The 21,914-nt window shown below is 36.8% G+C and overlaps 1 protein-coding gene and 1 non-coding gene across 2 annotated transcripts in view; one reads left to right on the top strand and one right to left on the bottom strand.

Annotated features, from left to right (window-relative positions):
• Window positions 1-2,213: 2,213 nt before the first annotated feature.
• The window catches only part of TOR1AIP1 (torsin 1A interacting protein 1), a 33,476-nt gene continuing 13,775 nt past the window's right edge, over window positions 2,214-21,914 (top strand). Inside the window, exons 1-8 of the mRNA XM_054587702.1 lie at window positions 2,214-3,005; window positions 5,652-5,729; window positions 9,149-9,211; window positions 10,357-10,401; window positions 19,024-19,065; window positions 19,877-19,960; window positions 20,563-20,616; window positions 21,336-21,437. Of these exons, the coding sequence (XP_054443677.1) occupies window positions 2,528-3,005; window positions 5,652-5,729; window positions 9,149-9,211; window positions 10,357-10,401; window positions 19,024-19,065; window positions 19,877-19,960; window positions 20,563-20,616; window positions 21,336-21,437 (946 nt within the window). The 5' untranslated portion in view covers window positions 2,214-2,527. The remainder of the gene's footprint in view (window positions 3,006-5,651; window positions 5,730-9,148; window positions 9,212-10,356; window positions 10,402-19,023; window positions 19,066-19,876; window positions 19,961-20,562; window positions 20,617-21,335; window positions 21,438-21,914) is intronic.
• Window positions 21,639-21,781, bottom strand: LOC129082108 (U8 small nucleolar RNA). The gene has a single exon (XR_008530370.1). It is a non-coding gene; the product is annotated as a U8 small nucleolar RNA (small nucleolar RNA).

The raw sequence follows: 21,914 nt of genomic DNA, 5'->3' as shown, positions 1-21,914 counted from the left end.
TTGTTCGCTGATTTTCAAAGACTACAAGAATCTGTAAATAATGAAGGCGGGCAATTTGAGCACTTATAAAATTGCACCTAAGTGCACTGTGCCATCGTGACATTCTGTTGCAGTACTGAAACTATTGTAATCATCCTAACCTAAATGTCTTTCCATACAAAATGGAAACCTACTTTTGCCCACCCCTTTATATTGTTATAATCATTTTCCCCCCTTACCTGTTTTCTCCTTTGATTCACTAAATCACTCCACATATTTAAAATTCCCAAAGTAATTGTCTAATACCCAGAGCTCATGCCTCCTCTTGGTGGCCCAGCAATTCCCTTTTGATATTGGCCATGAGTCTACTGTCTCTGTAATGTCACCTGTGTTGGGCACACCTGTAGTGTGGAAAACATCCACAGCAGAACATGTGACTTGCCTAGCTTTTCCTCACAGTTAGGATGGAAGTGGGAATTTGTCAGGTTGCTAGGTGCAGGGGGCAGATGTGGCAGTGCTAGGATTATGTATTCTTATTACTTAGATGGAATAGGGAAAATCCTAGGCAATTATGTGTTCATGTTACAGTTACCATGCATCTGATTTTACTGTTGATTCCCATGATTCATTTCTTTGGGAAGCCATTCCTAAGCTTTTACAAGCATTTTTAATGACAAAATAACACATGCACTGATTAGTCAATAGTATGTATAACCTCTTGTCCCTTCTCTTTTCAGTATGTTCCCCAAACCTAAGTTTTACAAGTCTATATCCACAAGTTGCCTGTCCTGGTCAATGTTTTCAAGAGGCTTTTAATATATGCATTGATGTTCATAATATGAATGTTGTGTATTAATGCTTTAAAGTTTTATATCCTTTAATAATTACATTACAGATCTTATACTATTATATAATGAGTAATATAATAGTTACCTTATAGAGAAAACATTACTTAAAACAAATAAAAGCCAGGTATTAACTAAGTACCAATACTTTTCAGCATTTTGTCAGAAAAGAAGTCTCCACATTTTCCGAACATACAATCTAACCCAGCCTGACAGCAGAGAATATGCTTTTAATTTTCCCTTAAAAGGTTTTTCTTTTTAAGTAGCATCTCCCTTGTGACTGTCCCTCCAGTTTCTTTAGCTATATTGTACGTAGTAAACAAAACTGAACAGGCTAAAACCTAGGTGACTCGGTAAAGCATGTAATTCCTTGTGTCTGTGGCCAAAGTGAAAACGTAGTACATTTTATTTCATTAAATTGAAATTTGTGTCCAGTCTGAACAAATGAGTTGCTCAAAAGCATTGTACAGTGGTTTAAAATACTTGATAAACAATACCTTCAAAATTTTCAAGTCATCATTATAATTTGCATCCTAATTACAATTTCAAAAATCTATTCATTAAAATCAATTGTAAGAAAACGAAGAAGACAACTTTATATTTTGAAGGTAACACTTTCAATATTTAGATTTCACACTAATTCAATTCCCCTTGCTTCAGTCTATGTAAATTCGGTTAGATGTTTTCAGATTATCTATCTCCATAAGTATGGTATGTGGATATGAAATAAACAGTGCTTTTATTCATGCCTTCTTATTCAGCAAACTAAATGCAGAAAACCCTAAATCAAATGCAGTATATCAAGTCATTGCCAGAATCAAAGGAAAAATAACGGATCACAACTTAAAATTACAGCTATCTTTAATCAATGTACTTGTTCGTTTCTCTTTGTCCATAACACAACAATAATAAGGTTCCGGGAGAGTGCTGCTGGACACTGCTTCTCTACAAAAGCCAGGAATGCCCACTTTTGCTGCTGCGCGTACGTTTCGCAAGTGTAGACACCCGAGTATGCCTGCAGTTTCGATTTTGTACACTCTCAACAGGTGACTTAAAATTTAACTGCTCTCATAAGGAGCCTGAAACCAAAATGTTCTCCAAGAAAAGATGACACCTGCAAAAATACCGTTACCATCATTATTCCTGCTAGGGACAGTGCTGGGCTTGGCTAAGGGAACAGTCGGTCAAACAGGTCTCAGGAAAACTGCGCAACAAACTGGGGATGAGGACCGAAATGTCTCGCTCCCTCCGCCTTTCCAGACACCCTGGGAGCCAGCACGGGCGGCTCCCGCGTGCGGGCAACAGTTGCCACGAGCAGCTGGGTTCAGGACACGCAATTTGCCCAGCCAGCTGTCCCTTCTCCACCGTCCCCTCCCCTCCTTCCCCCAAAGCCGAAGACTGCGACGCCTTCCTCCCTCTTCTCCTCCTCTTTGGTGCCTTCGGCCAGGAGGCGGGAGTGACCCACAGCAGCTGACCCAGCGCAGGCACTGCCTCTCTCACAGCCCTCGGACACACCATGGGCCCAGAGGCGGGTTTGCAGCACAGCAGCGACGACGCAGGTGGCAGCCCCAGCGACTCTCAACTGCCCCCCTGACCACCGCGACCACCGCCTAGAACCCCGAAAAGCCATCGCCACTAACGGCAAGTGACTCTAGGGCCCCCCCAGATCATCTTGGTGATAAACTCTAGTTACGACAACAGCTATGGCGGGCGAGGGGCGGAGGGCAGAGCCGGTGATAGAAGGATGGGGCTGGTACGTCACACCCAGGCCCCCGCTGCGGGAGGGAAGGCGCCGGCTCGCCCCTCAAAATGGCGGCGGCAGTGACGCGCCAGCCTACGAAATTCCTTCGCCGTCGCGCCACGCCCGGCGGGAAGTGAGGTTTTCGGAAGATCCGCCGGAAGTGTACGATGGCTTGGAGCCCCAGGTGTCCAAAGAAAAATCCCCGATGGGAAAACGAGTCCAGATGGAAGAGTTCCGTCCCCATTATGGAAAAGAGGAAGTGAGAGAAAGCGCCTATAACCTCCGGTCTCGGCAGCGGAGGCAGCCGCGACTCCAGGAAGCCGGCGAGATGAAGACGCGAAGGGCTGTCCGCCTTGAGCAACAGCATTCACAGCAGCCTTTGCTACAGCCATCACCAGTTATGACCCGGAGAGGGATACGGGACTCTCATTCCTCTGAAGGTGAGAGTAACGGAGGTAACGCTCCCGCAAGCCCGGGAGCGAGCGCAACCTGCTGGTGTCTCCTCCGAGTTCATCCCTGCTGGCTTTCGGGTGGCTTCTCCGCGCGCTTGAAGTGCGTCCCCTCGTCGTGTCTACCCCCACCCGCTGGTGGGAGAGAGGCACAGGTGGGAGGACTGAAAAGGCAGTTGTGCTCTGCGCACCCCAGGACATCCGTTTAGGGGTGTCAGGATTGCCTGCTTCTGCAGGGACGGCGAGTTAGACGGCAGGCGGGTCACTCCAGGCTGGGTTTCATTTCGGTTTCATTTCGGTTCACTCTGTCCTGCATCTTTTTCTGTTGAAGCTACTTCCATTTCCTCATTTAATTCTCAAGAGGCCAAAGTTCCCCAGTTGTGAATTATGGTTCAAATCTAACCTTCCAGCCTTTATCCATCACTATCCACGTGGGGAGAGAGGGAGGAAATTTGTGAGTGAGCGTTTTGTGGGATAGCGTAGTTGGTGAACTGACTTGAGACCGCACCCAAATGCATGCACCGAAATGGGGTGTCAGTTATCCTGAACTTGAAGCCCCGGTGTCTGACAGACCTGAGCTGATTGCTCTCTCTCAACTGTGGTGGTCTGTGCCCAAAATTCGCCACGTTGGGGGCCCTTGGTGTAATTTCATTGGTTAAGTAGCACACCAAAACAAGACTCTTAGTTGGTTTTCATCTAAATGGGCCAAAAGTATACTGACAAGATGAGAGGAAAGTTTTACGTGAGTCACAGGTGAATGAACTCCCGTAATCCAACCTCCCTTGCTCCCCAGCCCCCACCTAACCGTCACAGGGACGTTTCACGTCAGCCCCTTGGAAGGCACCTAAGAGGTAAGAACCAGGAGATTTGAATCACAATGGGATTACATAGTTAGACCATTGATGGATGTGAAGAGAACACGGATTTTCAGTTTAGAGCAGAGTAATAGCCTGCACATTTGGAAACTTTGTTAAAGATATGTAAGTTACTATAGGGTGTCGTCACCCAAGATAGTTATTTGTATGGAAAATAATACAGTATTTAATAAATAAGAATATAAGAATAAACTGTTTTGCATACTCACAACAGTAAATCTACTTTTGTCCCGCCCTGTTTTTTAAATTATGTTTTGATTATGCTATTACAGTTGTCCTGCTTTTTCCCCCTGTGCCCCCCTCCGCCCAGCACCCCCCAGTCCCTCAGGCTGTCCCCCCACCATATTTCATTTCTGTGGGTCATGCGTATAGGTTCTTTGGCTACTCCATTTCCTATACTGTACTTTATATCCCCACGGCTCTTCTGTAACTACCTATTTGTACTTCTTAATCCCCTCATCTGTTCACTCATTCCCCCACACCCGCCTCCCATCAGGCCACCATCGAAATGCTCTCCATACTCATGATTCTGTCTGTTCTTGTTTGCTTAGTTTTTTAGATTCAATTATTGATAGATAATGTATTTTTTTTGCCATTCTATTGTTCATAGTTTTCACCTTCTTTTTCTTAAACAAGTCTCCAACATTCCATATAATGGTTTGGTGATGATGAACTCCTTTAGTTTTTTCTTGTCTCGGAAGCTCTTTAATCTACCCTTCAATTCTAAATAAGAGTTTTGCCGGGTAGAGCAATTTTAGTGGTAGATCCCTGCTGTTAGTGACTTGAAACATTTCTTGCCCATCCCTCCTAGCCTGCAAAGTTTCTTTTGAGAAATTGGCTCCTGGGAACTCCCCTTTAGGTAACTAACTGCTTTTCTCTTGCTTCTTTTAAGATAGTCTCTTAACCTTTGACATTTTAATTATGTGTCTTGGAAGCCCCACTCTGTAAGTTTTATCTTTTAAGATTATAACACTTCTGACCTATGATATATATTTGAAGGAACATGTTATATTTGAATACTTATGTTAATTCTGTGTCTCTTTCAATATCTGGAAGAATGCTTTGCACATATTTTTATTTAACATTAAATATGTTCAATGGTATTGACTCTTTCACAGAGCCTAATGCAGTTATGTAAGTTAATTTTTTAACATGTAAAGGATTTACCTGTATTTTAATATTATCTGTAAGGATCTAAACATTTTTCACTCTTCTGCATTCTTCCAAATCCTTTATAACACTCTAGCTCAGTGATTTTCAACCTTTTTCATCTCATGGCACACATAAACTATTTGCCAAAATTCTGCAGCACACCAAAGAAATACCATTTATTTTGCCAATCTGACAAAAAAAAAAAAAGTTAGTTTTGATTCATTCATACCAGGTGGCTCTTAATGTGTGGCTGTTGTCATTTTTTTATTTGACAATCTAAAGGAAAAGAGATCTGTGCCCCTGACTACATAGTGAGGTATTGCATGTTTTAAAAATTCCGGTGGCATAGTGGTTGAAAATCGCTGTTCTAGCCCATATTTTAAATTTTTTAAGGCAATATACTCTTGTTGTAAAACATCAGTGGGGAGTAGTTTATTTTTTCATGTTAAGAGTAGTTCTGACTCAATCTGTAAGTTTTGGTAAACCTAATTTCACACATTTCTAAAGGAATTAATTACTTTCATTTCTGCTCATATATTGCTGTCAGTATGCATAATCTTTACCCAGCTCATATATCTGACTTTTGACAATTGTCATATCTGTTCTTTAGAGAATGAACCATCTCCGCAAACTGTTTTAAGCCAAACAGTCTCAAAGAGATCTATGACGAAAACACTAGAGACTCCAGGTGAGAAGAGTGATTTTGTTTTCTTTCCTTACCTGCCAACTTTTTTTATATACAGATAAGAGTCTGGTTTATCAAGAGTCCCAAATCATACCATATTCAGTTTTAGGGAATGTTCTTAATAGGTATTTTATTGAATTAAGCAGTGGGTCAAGAAAGGACAGTATGTACTTAAGTACCTGCTAAGTACTAGCCACTTCATATATGTTAAGTCAATCATGTAACTGTCACAAAGCCCTTTCGTTTTCCCCAAGTACCTCACTGTCGCTCTCCCATGTAATAATTAGCTACCCAGTAATTCAGGTGGGTAAGTACCTTATCTACCTTTCATTTAAAATGGATTAAATGGTCTGCGTAGTAAAATCATGATACAATATGGTAAGTCTTGTCAGTTTGATACATTTCATCAACTCTATAATATGATCATCTTCAGACACACCACCATGTGTTTTATGTCCCACCTAGAAGGAAAAAATGCTGCTTACTTGTAATATGCCATAGATTGCGTGCTGCATCCCAATTTCAGAGATGTTGAAGTACAAGAATGTTTGCATCTTAGTATCAATGTAACATAGAAATAGGCTACATTTGATCATCTATTTAAGTTTTAAAACTTTTTAACTATTTTGAAAAGCAGGGGAAAGGATTCACTTCAGTTATTAATGCTCAGTATCTTTTGTTTTAGGTACATTTATTTTTAGTTTGTTTGTTGTTTTTTATATTGGGACAATCCCACAACAAATGATTGTAACTTTTGAAACTGATCATCTGTGGATTTGTTTTTTTTTAACCCAAATCCTGATTTATTTTCTTATTCATTGCTTCTGTAAAGATTATACTTTAGAGTTTGAACTGTTCTATTCTCAATTTAGATCAAAATAAATCTGGTTCAAGTTCAGTTCCCTTTATGCTTAATTCCTTGAATAGTGTAGACTGTGCTAAGATTATAAACTATTGTAGAAAAATACTTTTAAGTAATTGCTGCTATACTCAGACTTTCCAGGCCATTTGGAAAAAGCATATTCCTGAAATTTTATTTACAGTAGATTTAATTGCATGTCTTTTATACATGGAGAAGGAATAATGTCTTATTTTTAAAATTTATGCGTAGTTAAGTGAATCGATGTACTGAAGACTGTTGAGCAGCAGCCTATAGACCACTTGAAAAATATAATGTAGTAGAATGCTTTGAACAGTGTTTTCGAGTTCACATTAAGCCTGTATTGAAGGATTGATAATGAGGTACATGGCTGCAGAATGTGTGAAAAGAACCCTGGATCTTGGTCGAGTTACTTACCTCCCCTGAGCCTCAGGCTTTTATCTGTGTGAGTTACTGTGCCTAACTCACAAGGCCACAGCAGAAATGATACAGTACATGCAGAATCACTTTGCATACAATAAAACTTAGAAATACAAGGGGTTCTTTTTCCCCTTCTCATTGCACTTTACAAAAGATGTGAAGTTCATAAAATTTTGCTTAAACATGTCTTTTTCTCCATAATCTCATGCTATAATTGGAAATGGGAAAAAACCAAAACAAAACAGTTCTCAGTATGGAACCCATGCATAGATTACATAGATGGAACCCACGGACTATAATGATAGCACACTGTGCTTACAATATGACTAGAAATCAGGTTATGTGCATCTTTGGGGGATTTGAGATACTCAGGGTTCTCTTCCTTTAAAAGGCGCTTTAAATTTTTTTCTGTGTCTAGCACTTGGCGTGCTCCCTCCCATCTCATGCCTCTTCATGAAAGGAGAGTTTGGGGAGTTACGAAGAAAGGTTTGTAAAGTCTGTCCAGCAGAGTTACTAAACAGGAGTCACTCTTCGATGGAGGACCATTTTAAGTACAAGTTTAGTTTAAGGATAGGCCCTTTGTCTTCTTACAGAATCATAGGCTTTCAGTTTAGCTTGGAATTTGAATATTGTATATTCTTTAATTGTATACGAGGCCACTGGTGTGGTGTGAGAGAAATTTATTCAATGATACCCTTAAGAAAAAGACCTAAAAACCAAGAGGACACTTTCTAAAACAACCTAGTAAAAACAGCTACATCATTGGTCCTTTAATACCTTCTGTAGGTACTCTCTTTCAGGTGTCTTACATAGGGCTGTATACATAGTGGCATATACAGGAAGTGCTTCCTAAATGAAAAGATGGAGACCGAAGTAGTAATCGATGTCTATAGATAAGTTTGAGTTTTAGCTTTCCATTAAACCTGAAAAGGGTGGGAATACAGAGGAGAAAAAGAGGATAGTAGTTGTAATGAGAATAACAGATTTACTTTTAAAGTTAATTATTTAAGTTCTAAATACCTGATGTATAAAATGCTAGCAGCTGAGATGTTTTGTAGACTCTTAGAGCTAGAAGATGTAGGGAAGTCATCCCTTAATGGATTGATCATCTTCATGATGTGGAAATCATTCCCTCACTATCTGCTCTGTTTTGGAGATAACACTGATAATTTTATTTTTTAATATTGAAATAAAAGGTACTTTCCTGCAACTTTTCTTGTTGATATTAGTCCTGCCTTTTTGAGCTACACTAAATCAGTTTAAACATTTGTTTTCATCTTTAAAATATACAAAGTGTACATTTGTTTTCTTCTTTAAAATGTATAAAAAAACATGTTCAGTGAGTATGTTTTGGACAAATGAACGACTGTCCTTTCAGGACTTCTAGAGACTGTAACAGAGAAATTGGGTTAAATGAGTTTTGTGAAAACATAGGCAGTCAATGTAATGGAGGGGGCAGTGATAGCCAGTTCAGTGTGGTTTTTGCAGTTCTCATATGGAGCCAAACACACGGCTTTTTTATAGAGACAACTGAAATTATAATCCAAATTTAGATACATATTGGGGTTTAGAGTGTTATGTGAGGCTCTTTGACAAAGCACACCTTGGATTTCTAGACTAACACTTAACATTTTATTTAATGAGATTGGCCAATATCTTCTTTAAAATTAGAATTTACATTCTTGGAAGAGTGTATTAACTCTCAGGGAGGTAACCCTGAAATAAAGTATGGCGTAAGTAATCCACAATAAGGGTATACTAAAAATGGAATTTGGTTCTTTTTTTAATTAAGATTTTTTTTCAGTTACAATTGACATTCAATATTATATTAATTTGAGATGTATAGTGTCAGATTTTGGTTCTTAATTGAGAAATTTAGGAAAGTTTTATTTGGTATTTCCTTTTAAACAAATGTAGTCTGCTGAGAAAAACTACCAATTTTTCCATCAAGTCAATAAATTTTTTATGGCAGGAAACTTGTCTCTAGTTCACGAGTGTATCCTTATACTTAACATAATGGAAAGCTCAGAGAAACCTTTTTCTGAATTAATAGATGATTGTATAATAAGTTAGTGTAATGAGCATCTTACATATTTTTAAATATTTTCCCCCCCTATATTAGTGATGAGTGAAGATATTTCAGTCAGCAGCCTGTGTAGACCCTCTCTAAGAAGTTCAAGATCTGGTAAGAAGTTATTTTGTTTGTTGGTTTAACGTTTTTATAAACATAATTTTATTTTTAAGTACAGTAGTACATGTATTCATATAGCTCAGAGTTCAAAAGTTACCAAAAATATACCGTGAAAAGACTCCCTGCGCCATCTGTTCTTTACCCACCCAGTCTCTTCGGGGCAGTCGGTGTTGTTGGTTTTTTAGGTATTCCTCTGGAGATATTTTATGGAGATAGAAGAAAAAATTCATGTATAAATGACCTTTTCCTCTTTTTTTAAACGCAAATTTTAATCCAATAAATACTCTTTTGCACCTTTTAAAAAGATTCTGTTTATTTTTAGAGAGAGGGGAAGGGAGGGAGGAAGAGAGGGAAAGAAAAACTGGTATGTGAGAAAAACATTGATTGGATGGTTCCTTCCTGCACACCCAAGCGGAACTTGTGTCTGGGTGGACCTTGCCCAGAACCCAGGCACATGCCCTGGCTAGGAATTGAATCTGCACCCTTTCAGTTTGCAGGACAACGCCCAACCCACTGAGCCACACCAGTCAGGGTTACACCTTTATAGTGTTTGTTTTTATTTTTATTTAACATATATTGTGACACTTTCATATAAGTATAGGAAGGACTGGCTTGCCCATCCTTTTTAAGAGGTATTTCTTGTCTTGTGTGTTGCTGTGATTCTTTTTGTTAGCATGATAATTTTAAATGGGTCAGGGACTTTTTATTCTTCCTAGTATAAGGCTAATAAAAAATTCAGTACTGAGGCTTTGTAGCTCAGGGCAATAAAATTTCTCTGCCTCAATTACATTTGTTTTAATCCAAAACCTTGAAAGAATGTTACCCTTAAACTGATTTCATAACTGTGAAAGAAGACTAGCAAAGTCATTCCAAGTAGTCTATTGCTACTTCACTATCAGCTTTTTTTGGCCCGTAAGTATGCTTTATTATGGGAATCAAAAAGAAAACTTGTTTATCTTCACATTAGATTTTTATTCCTCAGTCATATTCTCTAAGAAAAAATTAGGTTGGTTTTTTGTATGACTATCAGGTATTATAATGATAAAGATCTGTTAAGATTTTGATGGCGAACCTGTGGTAAAGACCCACATGATGCATTTCCTTTCAAGCTCTAATCATTTTCTTGCTATCTCTTGCAGATTCAGCATACAAAACAAGTGGAAATACTGAAATGAGTGAATTAGGTTTGTTAATTTCTAATTCTTCAAGGTTCTGTTTGAGGATTCTGATAATCTCCTGTAGAATGCAGGAGAACACATTTTTGGTCACTGGTGGGAGAATATTACTTTGCTCATTATCTGGGCATGTGGGGCACTATCCCTATGATCAAGACCTTATTTTGTCATACTAGTGTTAAAGTTCATGTTAAGAACAAATACATTTTAGTTTTATTTAGCCTTTGTTAAACTTACTCTATTGAGAGAAAGGAGATAATCGACTTACCAGTTAAAGTTTTTATTGATTTAGAAAGTGAATTTGAGGTGATTTTCATAGTACGTTCAGTGTCCTTTGCCATGTTTGTTGACCTGGTTTAAATTCTTTTCAGTGGTGGGCAGGGTTTTTTTCCTTTCCTCCTCCTCCTCCTTTTTTTTTTTTTTTTTTTTTTTTTTTTTTGTATAGGACATGAAATACCAAGATCTGTTGCTTTAAGTGAATCTACATTGATTGTGGTTGGACTTAGTTTGAAGTTAAAGTTTTTTTCTAAATTTGGAGATGAGTCAGACAGAGGGAAGCTTCGTTCTTCTTTATTAGTAGTTGCAGCTTCTTTTAAATTTATCTTTCACTTAAGCTGAGGCTGATTTCTGTGGAGACTTGGGGATTTACGGTGTCTGGGTACTGAAGATGACTCCCGCAGCCTGTAGCTACCGTGTGTACTTCTTTCAGAACCTCAGGGTCTCTCAAGGGCTGTATTTGAAAATGAGGGGGGGAAAAGTTTTTAAGTCAGACTTTTTTTTTTTTTTAGTTTTTTTTTAAACTTTTGACATCAGACTGCTTTTTTTCTTTTATGAATGTATTGGGGTGATTAAGTCAGACTCTTAATTGGAAGATAACTTGGAGATAATTCAGCACTTTAACTTTCTATGCTAGAGTTAGATATCATTTTTATTAGTACTTTGTAATAAAACCCAACTTTAAATCAGGTGTTTTCCAGTTTAAAGGAAATTTCTGTTAGATTACTATAGAGAATGGAATATATCAAATGGCTCTTCGTGAAGTTTGAATGCTAGTAATGTCCCCAAACTATTCTTTAATCTCCTCCTCCTGCTGCCCCATTCTGACTGTTCTGAAAAGCATGGTTGGCATTAAATAATGTTGCAGGTAGCATTCTTAGAGGTATCTGTACCAGGAGACAGCAAACTATAGATTCTCAGTAAAATCTGACCTGCAATCCTGTTTTTTTACAGCCTATGAGCTAAAAAAAGATCATTACACTTTGTGAAATATCTCTATATTTCAAGTATATATGAAAACTGAATTAAAAAATTTTGGGGTTTTTTGTTCGTTTGTTTGTTTTAATACAGAGAGCTTGCATGGCTCACAGATCCTAGAATATTTGCTGTTTGGCCCTATGTGGAAAAAGTTTACCAACCCCTGATTTATGCCAATGGCAGGAATAAAGACAGCAAATCACCCAAATTGTCATTTGTTTGTTCTAATAGTAAATTCAGAGAGGTATGTACTTACCTGGACAGGGACTTAGGTAACACTCCATGGCAGTTTGTACTGACAACACAAGAAGACAGGAGACACAGTGACTCCTGCATTTTACCTATTCTTCTCTTTGAGAAAGCATGACAGTCTCATTTATGAAGTCTTGATATCTTTGCCCCTAGGCAAAACACAAGATAAACAAAGTTTATATTTGTTTCAGTACCTTCACTCTTCCCATCAACACATTCCACAAATCTGTAGGAATAGGAAAGTTTGTATAGTAGTAGAAATATACGTGGAACTTTGTGTTTTCCTTAAAAACTGTGATCATACAAAAGAAGATGAACAAAGTGTTACAATTAGTGGTCTCACCAGAGGAAATGGTTGTAAGTGATCTCTTCAGCACGTTTTCCTAATTGGTTGAGGAGGTTGGAAAAGTGACAGCTTAGCAGCACATTGCATTATTGCCATGTGTCTACAAATTTGTCAGAGCCACAGCTTTTATAATTTTTTTCCCTACAGATAGATAGAGGGAGGGAGAATGAGAGGGAGAGGAACATCAGTTTGTGGTTGCCTCTTGCGCACCCCCTAACTGGGGACCTGGCCCACAACCCAGGCATGTGCCTTGACTGGGAATTGAACCAGTGGCGCTTTGGTTTGCAGACTGGCACTCAATCCACTGAGCCACACCAGCCAGGAAAGCTTGTATAATTTCTTAATACAACTTTTTAAATTAAAGGGTATTATTGCTCCAAATAGGATTTTAATTTATCAAAGCTTCTGCATGAGCATAGGGAAGAGTAATACTATCAGATTATCTACACACACACGGTGAGGCAAAAGTAGCTTTACAATTGTGGGTACTTGAAATACAGTTTATTCTTGTATTATTTATTAATTATTGTGTTTCCATATGAACAACCATAAAACTACTTTGCCCCACCCTGCGCATATATAACATAAACACACACATATACACACATATATATGGGGGGTGTGTGTTTATGTATTTTATTTAATGTTTTAAACTTGTGCATGTAACAGCCAAGGAGTTTAAAATAAAGGAAGCTGAATAACAAAAGAGGGAAATGAAATTAAAACTTACATAGTCATAGATGCGGTTGATTCATTATCAGATTTCATGTAAATATTTTGCAGCTTAGGTTAAAAAGATGAAAACAAATGGAATTTTAAAAACTTTGCATGAAATCTAATTATTAAGCACTAAATTCAGATGATTTTTCTTAAGTTGCCAAGTGATTTTTTTTACTATAGTATGAGAAATATGACCTAAAACCTTAACTTAAAAGTTTTTGTTCACTGATCCTAAAATCTATTCATTCATTAAAACAAACTTTTTTTTTTTAAGAGAGAGGGGAAGGAGGAGAGAGAGAAACATTAATTGTTGTTCCATTTATTTATGCACTCATTGATTGATTCTTGTATGTGCCCTGAGCAGGGAGGGATTGAACTCTCAACCATGGCACTTGGCATTGGGATGACGCTCTAACCAACTGAGCTACACAGCCAGGGCAACATTTATTTTTAACCACCTGCTATGTGCCAGTGACGGGCCCAAATGCTAGAACCAGAAATATCGAATCCCAAAAAAGTACAGAAATTGTTTAAAAATTAATGTAATCTGTTAACATCAACAAGCTAAAGAAAAATTACATGATTAATGGACAGATGCAGGGAAAGCATTTGACAGACTCCAACACCTGTTCATTATAAAAACTCTCTGTAAACTAGAAATAATAGAAGGGAACTTTCTCAACGTGATTAAAACTATCTGCAAAAAACTCTACAGCTAACATACTTAATGGTGAGAAACTGAAAGCTTTGTCACATCAGGTACAAGGCAAGGATGCCCTCAGCACTCCTTTTCAACGTTGTGCTGGAAGTTCTAGCTAATGTAATAAGACATGAAAAGGAAGAAAAAGGTGTACACATTGGGAAGGAAGAAATAAAACTGTCTTTGTTCGCATATTACATGCTCATCTCTGTAGAAAATCCAAAAGAATACAAGAAACTGCTGAAACTAATAATTATACTAACATTGTAGGATAATAAGGTTAATATACAAAAGTGAATCACTTTCCCTATATATACCAATAATGGGCAACAGGAGTGTTTTAAAAATATTTGATCTTTATTGTATTTTTTTCATTACCATTTAGTCCCCGTATGCCCTCCTTCCTGCAGCAGGCGCCACATTGTTGGCCATGTCCATGAGTGCTTTTACCTTTTTGCTCAGTCCCTCCACTCTCTTACCTCCCCTGCACTGTCACCCTGCTCTCCATCTATGAATCTGTCCCCGTTTTCCTTGTTTGTTCAGTTTGTTCATTAGATTCCACATGTGAGTGAAATACTATGGTATTTGTCTTTCTCTGACTGGCATATTTCACTTAGCATAATGTTCTCCAGGTCCATCCATACAATTGGAAAGGGTAAAATTTTTTCTTTTATGGCTGAGGAGTAGTCCATTTTGTAAATGTCCCAAAGTTGCTTTGTCCACTTATCTACTGATAGACACTGGGCTGCTTCCATAGCTTGGTGATTATAAATAATGCTGCAAGGAACATGGGGGTACTTATGTTCTTTCAAATTAGTGTTTTGCATTCCTTTGGATATGTTCCCAGAAGTGAGATCACTGGGTCAAAAAGGCAGATCCATTTTTAAGTTTTTGAGGCATCTCCATACTGCTTTCTTCAGTGGCTGCACCAGTCTGCATTCCCACCAACAGTGCAAAAGGGTTCCCCTTTGTCCACATCCTTACCAGTGCTTGTTTGCTGATTTATTGATGGTAGCCATTCTGACTGATTTGGGATGGTATCTCTTTGTAGTTTGAATTAGCATTTCTCTGATGATTAGTGATGTTGAGCATCTTTTCCTATGTCTATTGGCCATCTTTATGTCCTCTTTGGAGAAGTGTCTATTTAGGTCCTTTGCCCATTTTTTAACTGTGTTGTTTGTGTTTTTGGTGTTGAGTTTTGTTAAGTTCTTTATAGATTTTGGAAATCAACTTCTTATCAGATGTATCAGCAAATATGTTCTCCCATTCTGTAGGTTGTCTTTTCATTTTGTTGATGGCTTCCTTTGCTGTGCAAAAACTTTTAGGTTTGATGTAGTCCCATTTGTTATTTTTTTCTTTTGTTTCCCTTGCCTGGGGAGACATGTCCAACAAAATATTACTATGAGCAATGTCCAAGATTTTGCTCCCCATGTCTTTTAGGATTTTTATGGTTTCAGATCTAACATTTAAGACTTTGATCCATTTTGAATTTATTCTTGTGTGTGGTGTAAGAAGTTGGTCTAGTTTCATTTTTCTGCATTTATCTGTCCAATTTTCGCAACACCATGTATGAATAAACTATTTTTAGCCCATTGCATGTGCTTGTATATGCTTGCTTCCTCTTTTGTTTATTGGGAGTTTTTTGATTACTGCTTTGATATCACTAGGTGTAATCTGATTCTTCCTGTTTTAGCTTTGGAGGATTGTGTGTTTCTAGGAATTTATCCTTTTGTCCAGGTTTTCAGGTTTGTTGGCATATAGTTCATAATTTCTTACAGTCCTTTTCATTTCTTTGGTGTCAGTTGTTATTTCCCCTCTTTCTTTGTGATTTCATTTTTATCCTCTCTTTTTTTTTCCGTGAGTCTGGTTAAAAATGTGTCCATCTTGTTTATCTTTTCAGAGAACCAGCTCTTGGATTCATTTATCTTTTGTATCATTTTTTTTAGACTCTATTTCATTTATTTCTGCTCTGATCTTTATTATTTCCTTCCTTTTACTCACTTTGGGCTTTGTTGCCATTTTTCAAATTCCTGTAAGTGTGAAGTTGGATTGTTTATTTGAGCTTTTTCTTGTTTTTTGAGATAGGCCTGTAATGCTATGACTTTCCCTCTTAGGATTGCTTTCCCAACATCCCACAGATTTTGGATTGTGTCCTCATTTTCATTTGTTTCAGGGTATCTTTTTAGTTCTTCCTTGATCTTGTTGTTTACCCTGTCATTGTTTAACAATACGTTATTTAGCTTTCATGTCTTTGTGTATGTTTTCAGTGTTCTTGTGATTGATCTCTAGTTTCATAACATTGTGGTCTGAGGGGATGCTTGATGTGATTTCATCTTAAATTTATTGAGATTTGTTTTATGTCCTAACATGTAGTCTGTCCTTGAAAATGTTCTGTGTACACTTGAAAAGTATGTATATTTTGCTGTTTTGGGGTGAAATGCTCTGAAGATATCAATTAAATCCATTTGATCTACTGTGTCATTTAAGGCCACTGTCTCCTTGTTGATTTTCTGTCTAGAAGATCTATCCATTAAAGTCAATGGGGCATTAAAACACCGGACTATGATTGTATTTCTGAGATCTCATCTTCTCACAGCTAGATGTTGTCTGCATTCCTTTCCGACTCTGGCACAGGAGACTGGGGAGTCCAGCTTGGTGTTTAGACTCTACACTTCTAAGGCGGGGACCTCCCAGCTGCTGAAATATCCCTTTGGAACTTCAGCTGCTACCCGTGGGAGCCCAGCCAGACCTTTCGTGCCGCCTCCACAACTCCCTACCAGTCTCCTTGTGGTGAAGTGGTTTCTTTTGTCTGTTCTTGGTTATAAGGCTTCTCTCCAGCTAGTGTTCAATTGATTATTCAGGGTGATTTCTCTACAATTTAGTTGTAATTCCAAATTGGTCCCAGGAGGAGGTTAGTGTAGCTTCCACATACTCCTCTGACCTTCAAGAGAAGTTTAAAATTGCAAACAAAATACAATTACTATCAGCATTCCCTCAATTTAAATGCTTATATAAATCTGATAAAGGTGTCCAAGATTTGAGAAAAACTACAAAACCAATTAATGAAGTCCAAGAACTACTAATAACTGAAGGAAGTATTCCCTTTTAGTGGCTAGAAAGACTCAATATTGTCAAGATGTCATTACTTTCCAACTGACTCTATAGGCTCAGTGCAATTCCAATCAAAATCTTGGCAAGTTATTTTGTGGCCTTTTGACAATTTCATTCTAAAGTTTATATGGAGAGACAAAAGACCTAAAATAACCAACACAGTGTTGAATGTGGAGGACAAAGTAGAAGGACAGTACTCAAGACTTACTATAAAGCTACAGTAATCAAGACAGTGTGGTATTGTCAAAAGAATGGTCATATTGATCAGTGGAACAGAATAATGAGCCCACAAATAGACCCACATATAGTCAACTGATTAGTGACAAAGGAGCAAAGGCAATATAATAGAGCAATGTCCTTTCAACAAATGGTACTGGAACAACAGGATATCCACATGCCAAAAAAAATGAATCTAGACACAGACCTTACACCCTTCACAAGAGTTATCTCAAAACAGATCACAGGCCTAAATGTAAACACAAAATTATAAAACTACTAGAAGGTAACACAGGTAAAAACCTAAATGATCTTGGGTATAATGGTAATTTTTTAGCTATAAACCAAAGGCACAAGCCATGAAAGAATTCATTGATAATCTAAATTTTGTTAAAAACTAATGCTCTGTAAAAGACACCTGATAAAGGACTATTATCTGAAATGTACAAGGCCCTCTTAAAACTCAGCAATAGGAAAAGAATTTGATTTCAAAATGGCCTAAGATCTTAACCAGAGACCTCAACAAAGAAGAGATACAGATGGCAAAAATCCATGTGAATATGTACATATGAAAAGGTACTTCACATGTCATCAGGAAAACACAATTTAAAACAACAATGAGATACCAGTATGTACCTATTAAAATGCCCAAAGTGACAACACTAAATGCTGGTGAGAATATGGAAAAACAGGAACTCTTACTTATTGCTGGTGGGAATGTCAAATGGTACAACCACTTCGAAGGTGGTTTTACAATTTCATATAAAACTGAGTATATTCTTACTATGTGGTCCAGCAATCACATTCCCTGCTATTTACCCAAAAAAGTTGAAAATGTCCCCTCAGAAACCTACACAGAGATATTTATAGCAGTATAATTCATAATTGCCAAAACTTGGAAGCAACTAAGATGTCCGTCAGCAGGGGAGTGGATAAACAAATTGCTGCATCTAGACAATGGCGTATTATTCAGTGCTGAAAAGAAATGAACCATCAAGCCATGAAAGGACATGGAGGAACCTTAAATGCATGTTACTATGTGAAAGAAACTAATCTGAAAGGGATATACACTATATGATTCCAACTACATGATATTCCAGGCAAAGCAAAATGATTGAAATAGTATTTAAAAGATGAGTGGTTGCTGAAGTTTTCGGGGGTGGGGAAGGAATGAAGGGACGCACGGGATTCTTAGGGCAGTGAAAATAATGTATGGTACCACAGTGATGAGTACCTGTCATTATACATTTGTCTAAATGCATAGAAGCAACAAAACCAAGAGGGAACCCAACCCATGTAAGTTACAGTCTTGAGGAGACTGTAATTTGTTAATGCAGGTTCATCAGTCTTAACAAATGTACCATTCTGATGGGGATGTTGATAATGGGGCGACTATGCAGGTGTGGGAGCAGGGAGCGAATGGGACATCTCTCTCCACCGGGTTTTGCTGTGAACCTTAAGCTGCTCTATAAAAGAGTCTTCATTTAAAAAAAATTTTTTTTTGAGTGCTTACAATGTGCTATTATGAACAAGACTGATGGAGTAGTAAAAGGGTAATAGACTGGAAATCAGAAGAGCCAGTGTTTAAGTCCTTTCTTACTACTTGTTAGCGCTGACACCCTTAGACAAGTCACTTAGCATGGTTGAGAGTTAATCTAAAAAGTGTATTTCCTTATAAGTTTATGGGAATCAGATAACAGATGTGAAGGGTTTTTGTTTGTTTATTTGTTTTTAAACTAGCACCTATAGAGACTGTTACAGTTATCAACATAGAATTTAATGTCTGCAGACACAGGTTACATTGTAGAGCACAAATAAATAGACCTGTGGGTGAAGGAAAAATTAACTGATTTTAGTTTGTATCAGCCTTATTCTTGAAAGCTCCCAGAGGGAAATAATAAACTCTTTTTTGATTTAACAAAAAAAATAGTTTAGTGTGTCTTTATGTTCACTTTCCTTAATTTAGATTCTCTTAATTTATACTTAAGCTTTAGCTTTTGATGTTACGTACATATATGCTTTTCTCTTGTAGAAGCCACCAGTGTCCAACAGAAGATCAATTTCTCTGAAGAAGGTATTTTCTTTTAAAATGTTATACAGTATATTCTCATTTTTTGTTAATGTTATATAAGCAATCTTGATGGATACTTAAGAGTAAGAGCAGAAAATAGTGTCTTTTTCTTTAGGAAAAAATATTCATGCTTATCTGAACTGTCAGATGGGCAGGTGAAATAGTATAGAATGAGTGTTGATATCATTCATGTCCATTTTAAGCATCTTTTGTCTGAGTTAATGATTTTAAGCACAGCTAGTAATTTCAGTTTCTGACATGTGCTGCTTTTGATCATTTTATTAATGCAGGTTTCCAAATTCTCTTAACCAGTCTGTGTTTGAATAGTACAAAACAATTTAGTCCATTTTTAAGCCCACCATAATCAGAAGTGAGTCACCTGCATACTAAAATGTTTGCATATGGGCACCTATATAACCTTCGCAGACAAATACAGACATGCGTGGGTGCAGGTACTAATCTTGTCTGAATTTATGCACTAATAAAGTAAAATCAATAAGGTAAAAATTTTCCACTACTTAATACTCTTTTTTTTTTTTTTAACTTTATATCACATCCTCAGAATGTGATCTTACAAATATTACTGTGAATATTTGTTTGGAACTTAATTATATGTCTTAGAGAACATAAAGGAAATGAGCTTAATTTTAGCTTATTTAAAACTTTGACACAGAATAGTAAACATAATAAAGCACAATTCTGTATATGATAATTAAAATGATTCCCTTTAATGTTGATTGTTTTTGTTTTTTAATACAGATCTTTAGAGCATTAGAATAAAGACTATGCTGGTGTGTCCTTTATTTCTTTGCAGGGGACGCTGAAGAATATCGAGACAGCCCCACTAGCACCCTTCCTACTTTTAAGGTCAGCTTCACGGATTCAGCTGCCTCTAGAGGTAATACTGCTTTATACACATACGATGCTTATCTTAGGAGTTAGTTGTCTTTTTAGTTACAATATAAAGGTATTCTGTGTATTTGTGTTTTTAAAAAATACTTTAAAATATTTTATTAAACTTTTAAAGTATTTAAAAGTTTAAACTTTAAAAGTTTTTTAAAAGTTAAAAAGTATTTAAACTTTTATGTATTTAATAAAATTACTGATTTCATGTGTACCTCTGATTAGTAATAAAATGTCATATAATACCTAAACAGATAAATCACTTTTTAGCCTGATTTGATATTTATGGAATACAGTATTTTTGTGTTCACAAGAAGAGTTATTTTGTAGTGTTTTTCTTTTTTAATTTGATAGGGAAACTGATCACATTGGCATCAATACTCACTGCACTATCAGGAGTGTTACTTAGCTCTTCAGAAGTTTTGATATACTTAGAAAATTACTTTTATGTCTGAGTTGTTCAAATACACACCAAATATGCAATTGGAGTTCACCTCTATATTTTTACTTTTGATTACTCCTTTTTCTCTCATAAAATGGGCATTTAAAAAGTTAAGTATGCTCTATATCATACTATATGTATTTTTTATTTTTTAGATCAAACCAGCAGATCAGGTCAACATCCTGAATTGCCTTGGCAGTCACCACAAAGTAAGTGAGGCCATGTTTTACCATCCTTCAAGTCTGCCTGTGGGCTTGGTCACTGCTGTTCTCATTTTTGAAGACGCTCTTTTACAAGTTCACTGTCTGGTGAATGCTTTAAAAACCTCATTGTGCATCTTAAATTTGCTTCTTGAACTAATCATGTCTATATTCAACCTTGAATTTGAATTAAAACAAAAGAAAAACTTGCTTTCAGTGATTTGTTGAATATTCTTGCTTGCAATATAAATTTGTTGATTATTTTAATTAATGTAGTAATTTGAGCCTCCTTATATAGACATATTCTAATAATGATATAAAATTTTATAAGCGGTATAATTTCAACTCTTAACAAAGGTTTGGAATTATGAATAAAGAAGTGATAAATAAGCTACAGTAAAAAGTTAGTGGTAAGCTAGGTAGTGGGTATATAAAAGTTTTATAGACTTGTTTACAACTTTGTAAATTTTTGTAATATCATCTTGAGAAAAATATAAACACAAAAAAAGATTGGGAAATAATGTGCTAAAAAACAAACAATGATTTGCTTAAGATAGCAGAATCATTAGTGACATTTTTCTTTTAATTTGTTCCTGTGTTTTGCAGATCGTCTACAGCGAATGTGTTTCTTAGGTTAAGCAGAAATGATACTGTCTTTTATTTTCACAGTTTTATTGTTTATTTTATTTTTTTATCCTCACCCACGGACATTTTTTCATTGCTTTTAGAGGGAGACGAAGGGAGAGAGAGAAACATTGATGCCAGAGAGAAGCATCGATCAGTTGAGCTCACACCTGGACTGGGGATCGGGGATCAAACCTGCATCCTAGGTAAGGGCCCTGCCCAGGAATCAAACTCACAGCCCTCTGGTAATGGGATGGCAGCAGCAACCGGCTGAGCCACACCAGCCAGGACCTTTTTTTCACAGTTTCAAATCAAGCCCCAGAGTTTGAGTTTATTAATAGATAAAAAATATCCTTGTGTATATAAAATCTTCAAGGACTCTTTTTTTTCCCCTTTCACATCTCCTTTTAAAAAATGCTTTTTTTAGACTTTTTTTTGCAAGTCCTGATTACGCAGAGACATTAATCACGAATTATGCGAACTCCAATCATCATATTCTAATCTGTTCTCCAAAAAAGGAGAAACAGGTATGGATTATCCTACCTGATGATCTAAAAATAGGAGACTTTTTTTAAAAAGACTTTGGAAATCTATTCTGTTTTTTGTTTCATTTTGTTTTGTTTTGATTCCTTAACTAATTTTAATAACATGACATAAAACCCCTACACTTGGTATAATCATTA

Source organism: Pteronotus mesoamericanus, unplaced genomic scaffold (genome assembly GCF_021234165.1).
Source record: "Pteronotus mesoamericanus isolate MK-2021 breed Mesoamerican mustached bat unplaced genomic scaffold, CSHL_Meso_final scaffold_1186, whole genome shotgun sequence".
NCBI classification, from domain to species: domain Eukaryota; kingdom Metazoa; phylum Chordata; class Mammalia; order Chiroptera; family Mormoopidae; genus Pteronotus; species Pteronotus mesoamericanus.
The sequence above is the reverse complement of the archived record's forward strand: the minus strand, read 5'-3'. Positions and strand labels throughout refer to the sequence as shown.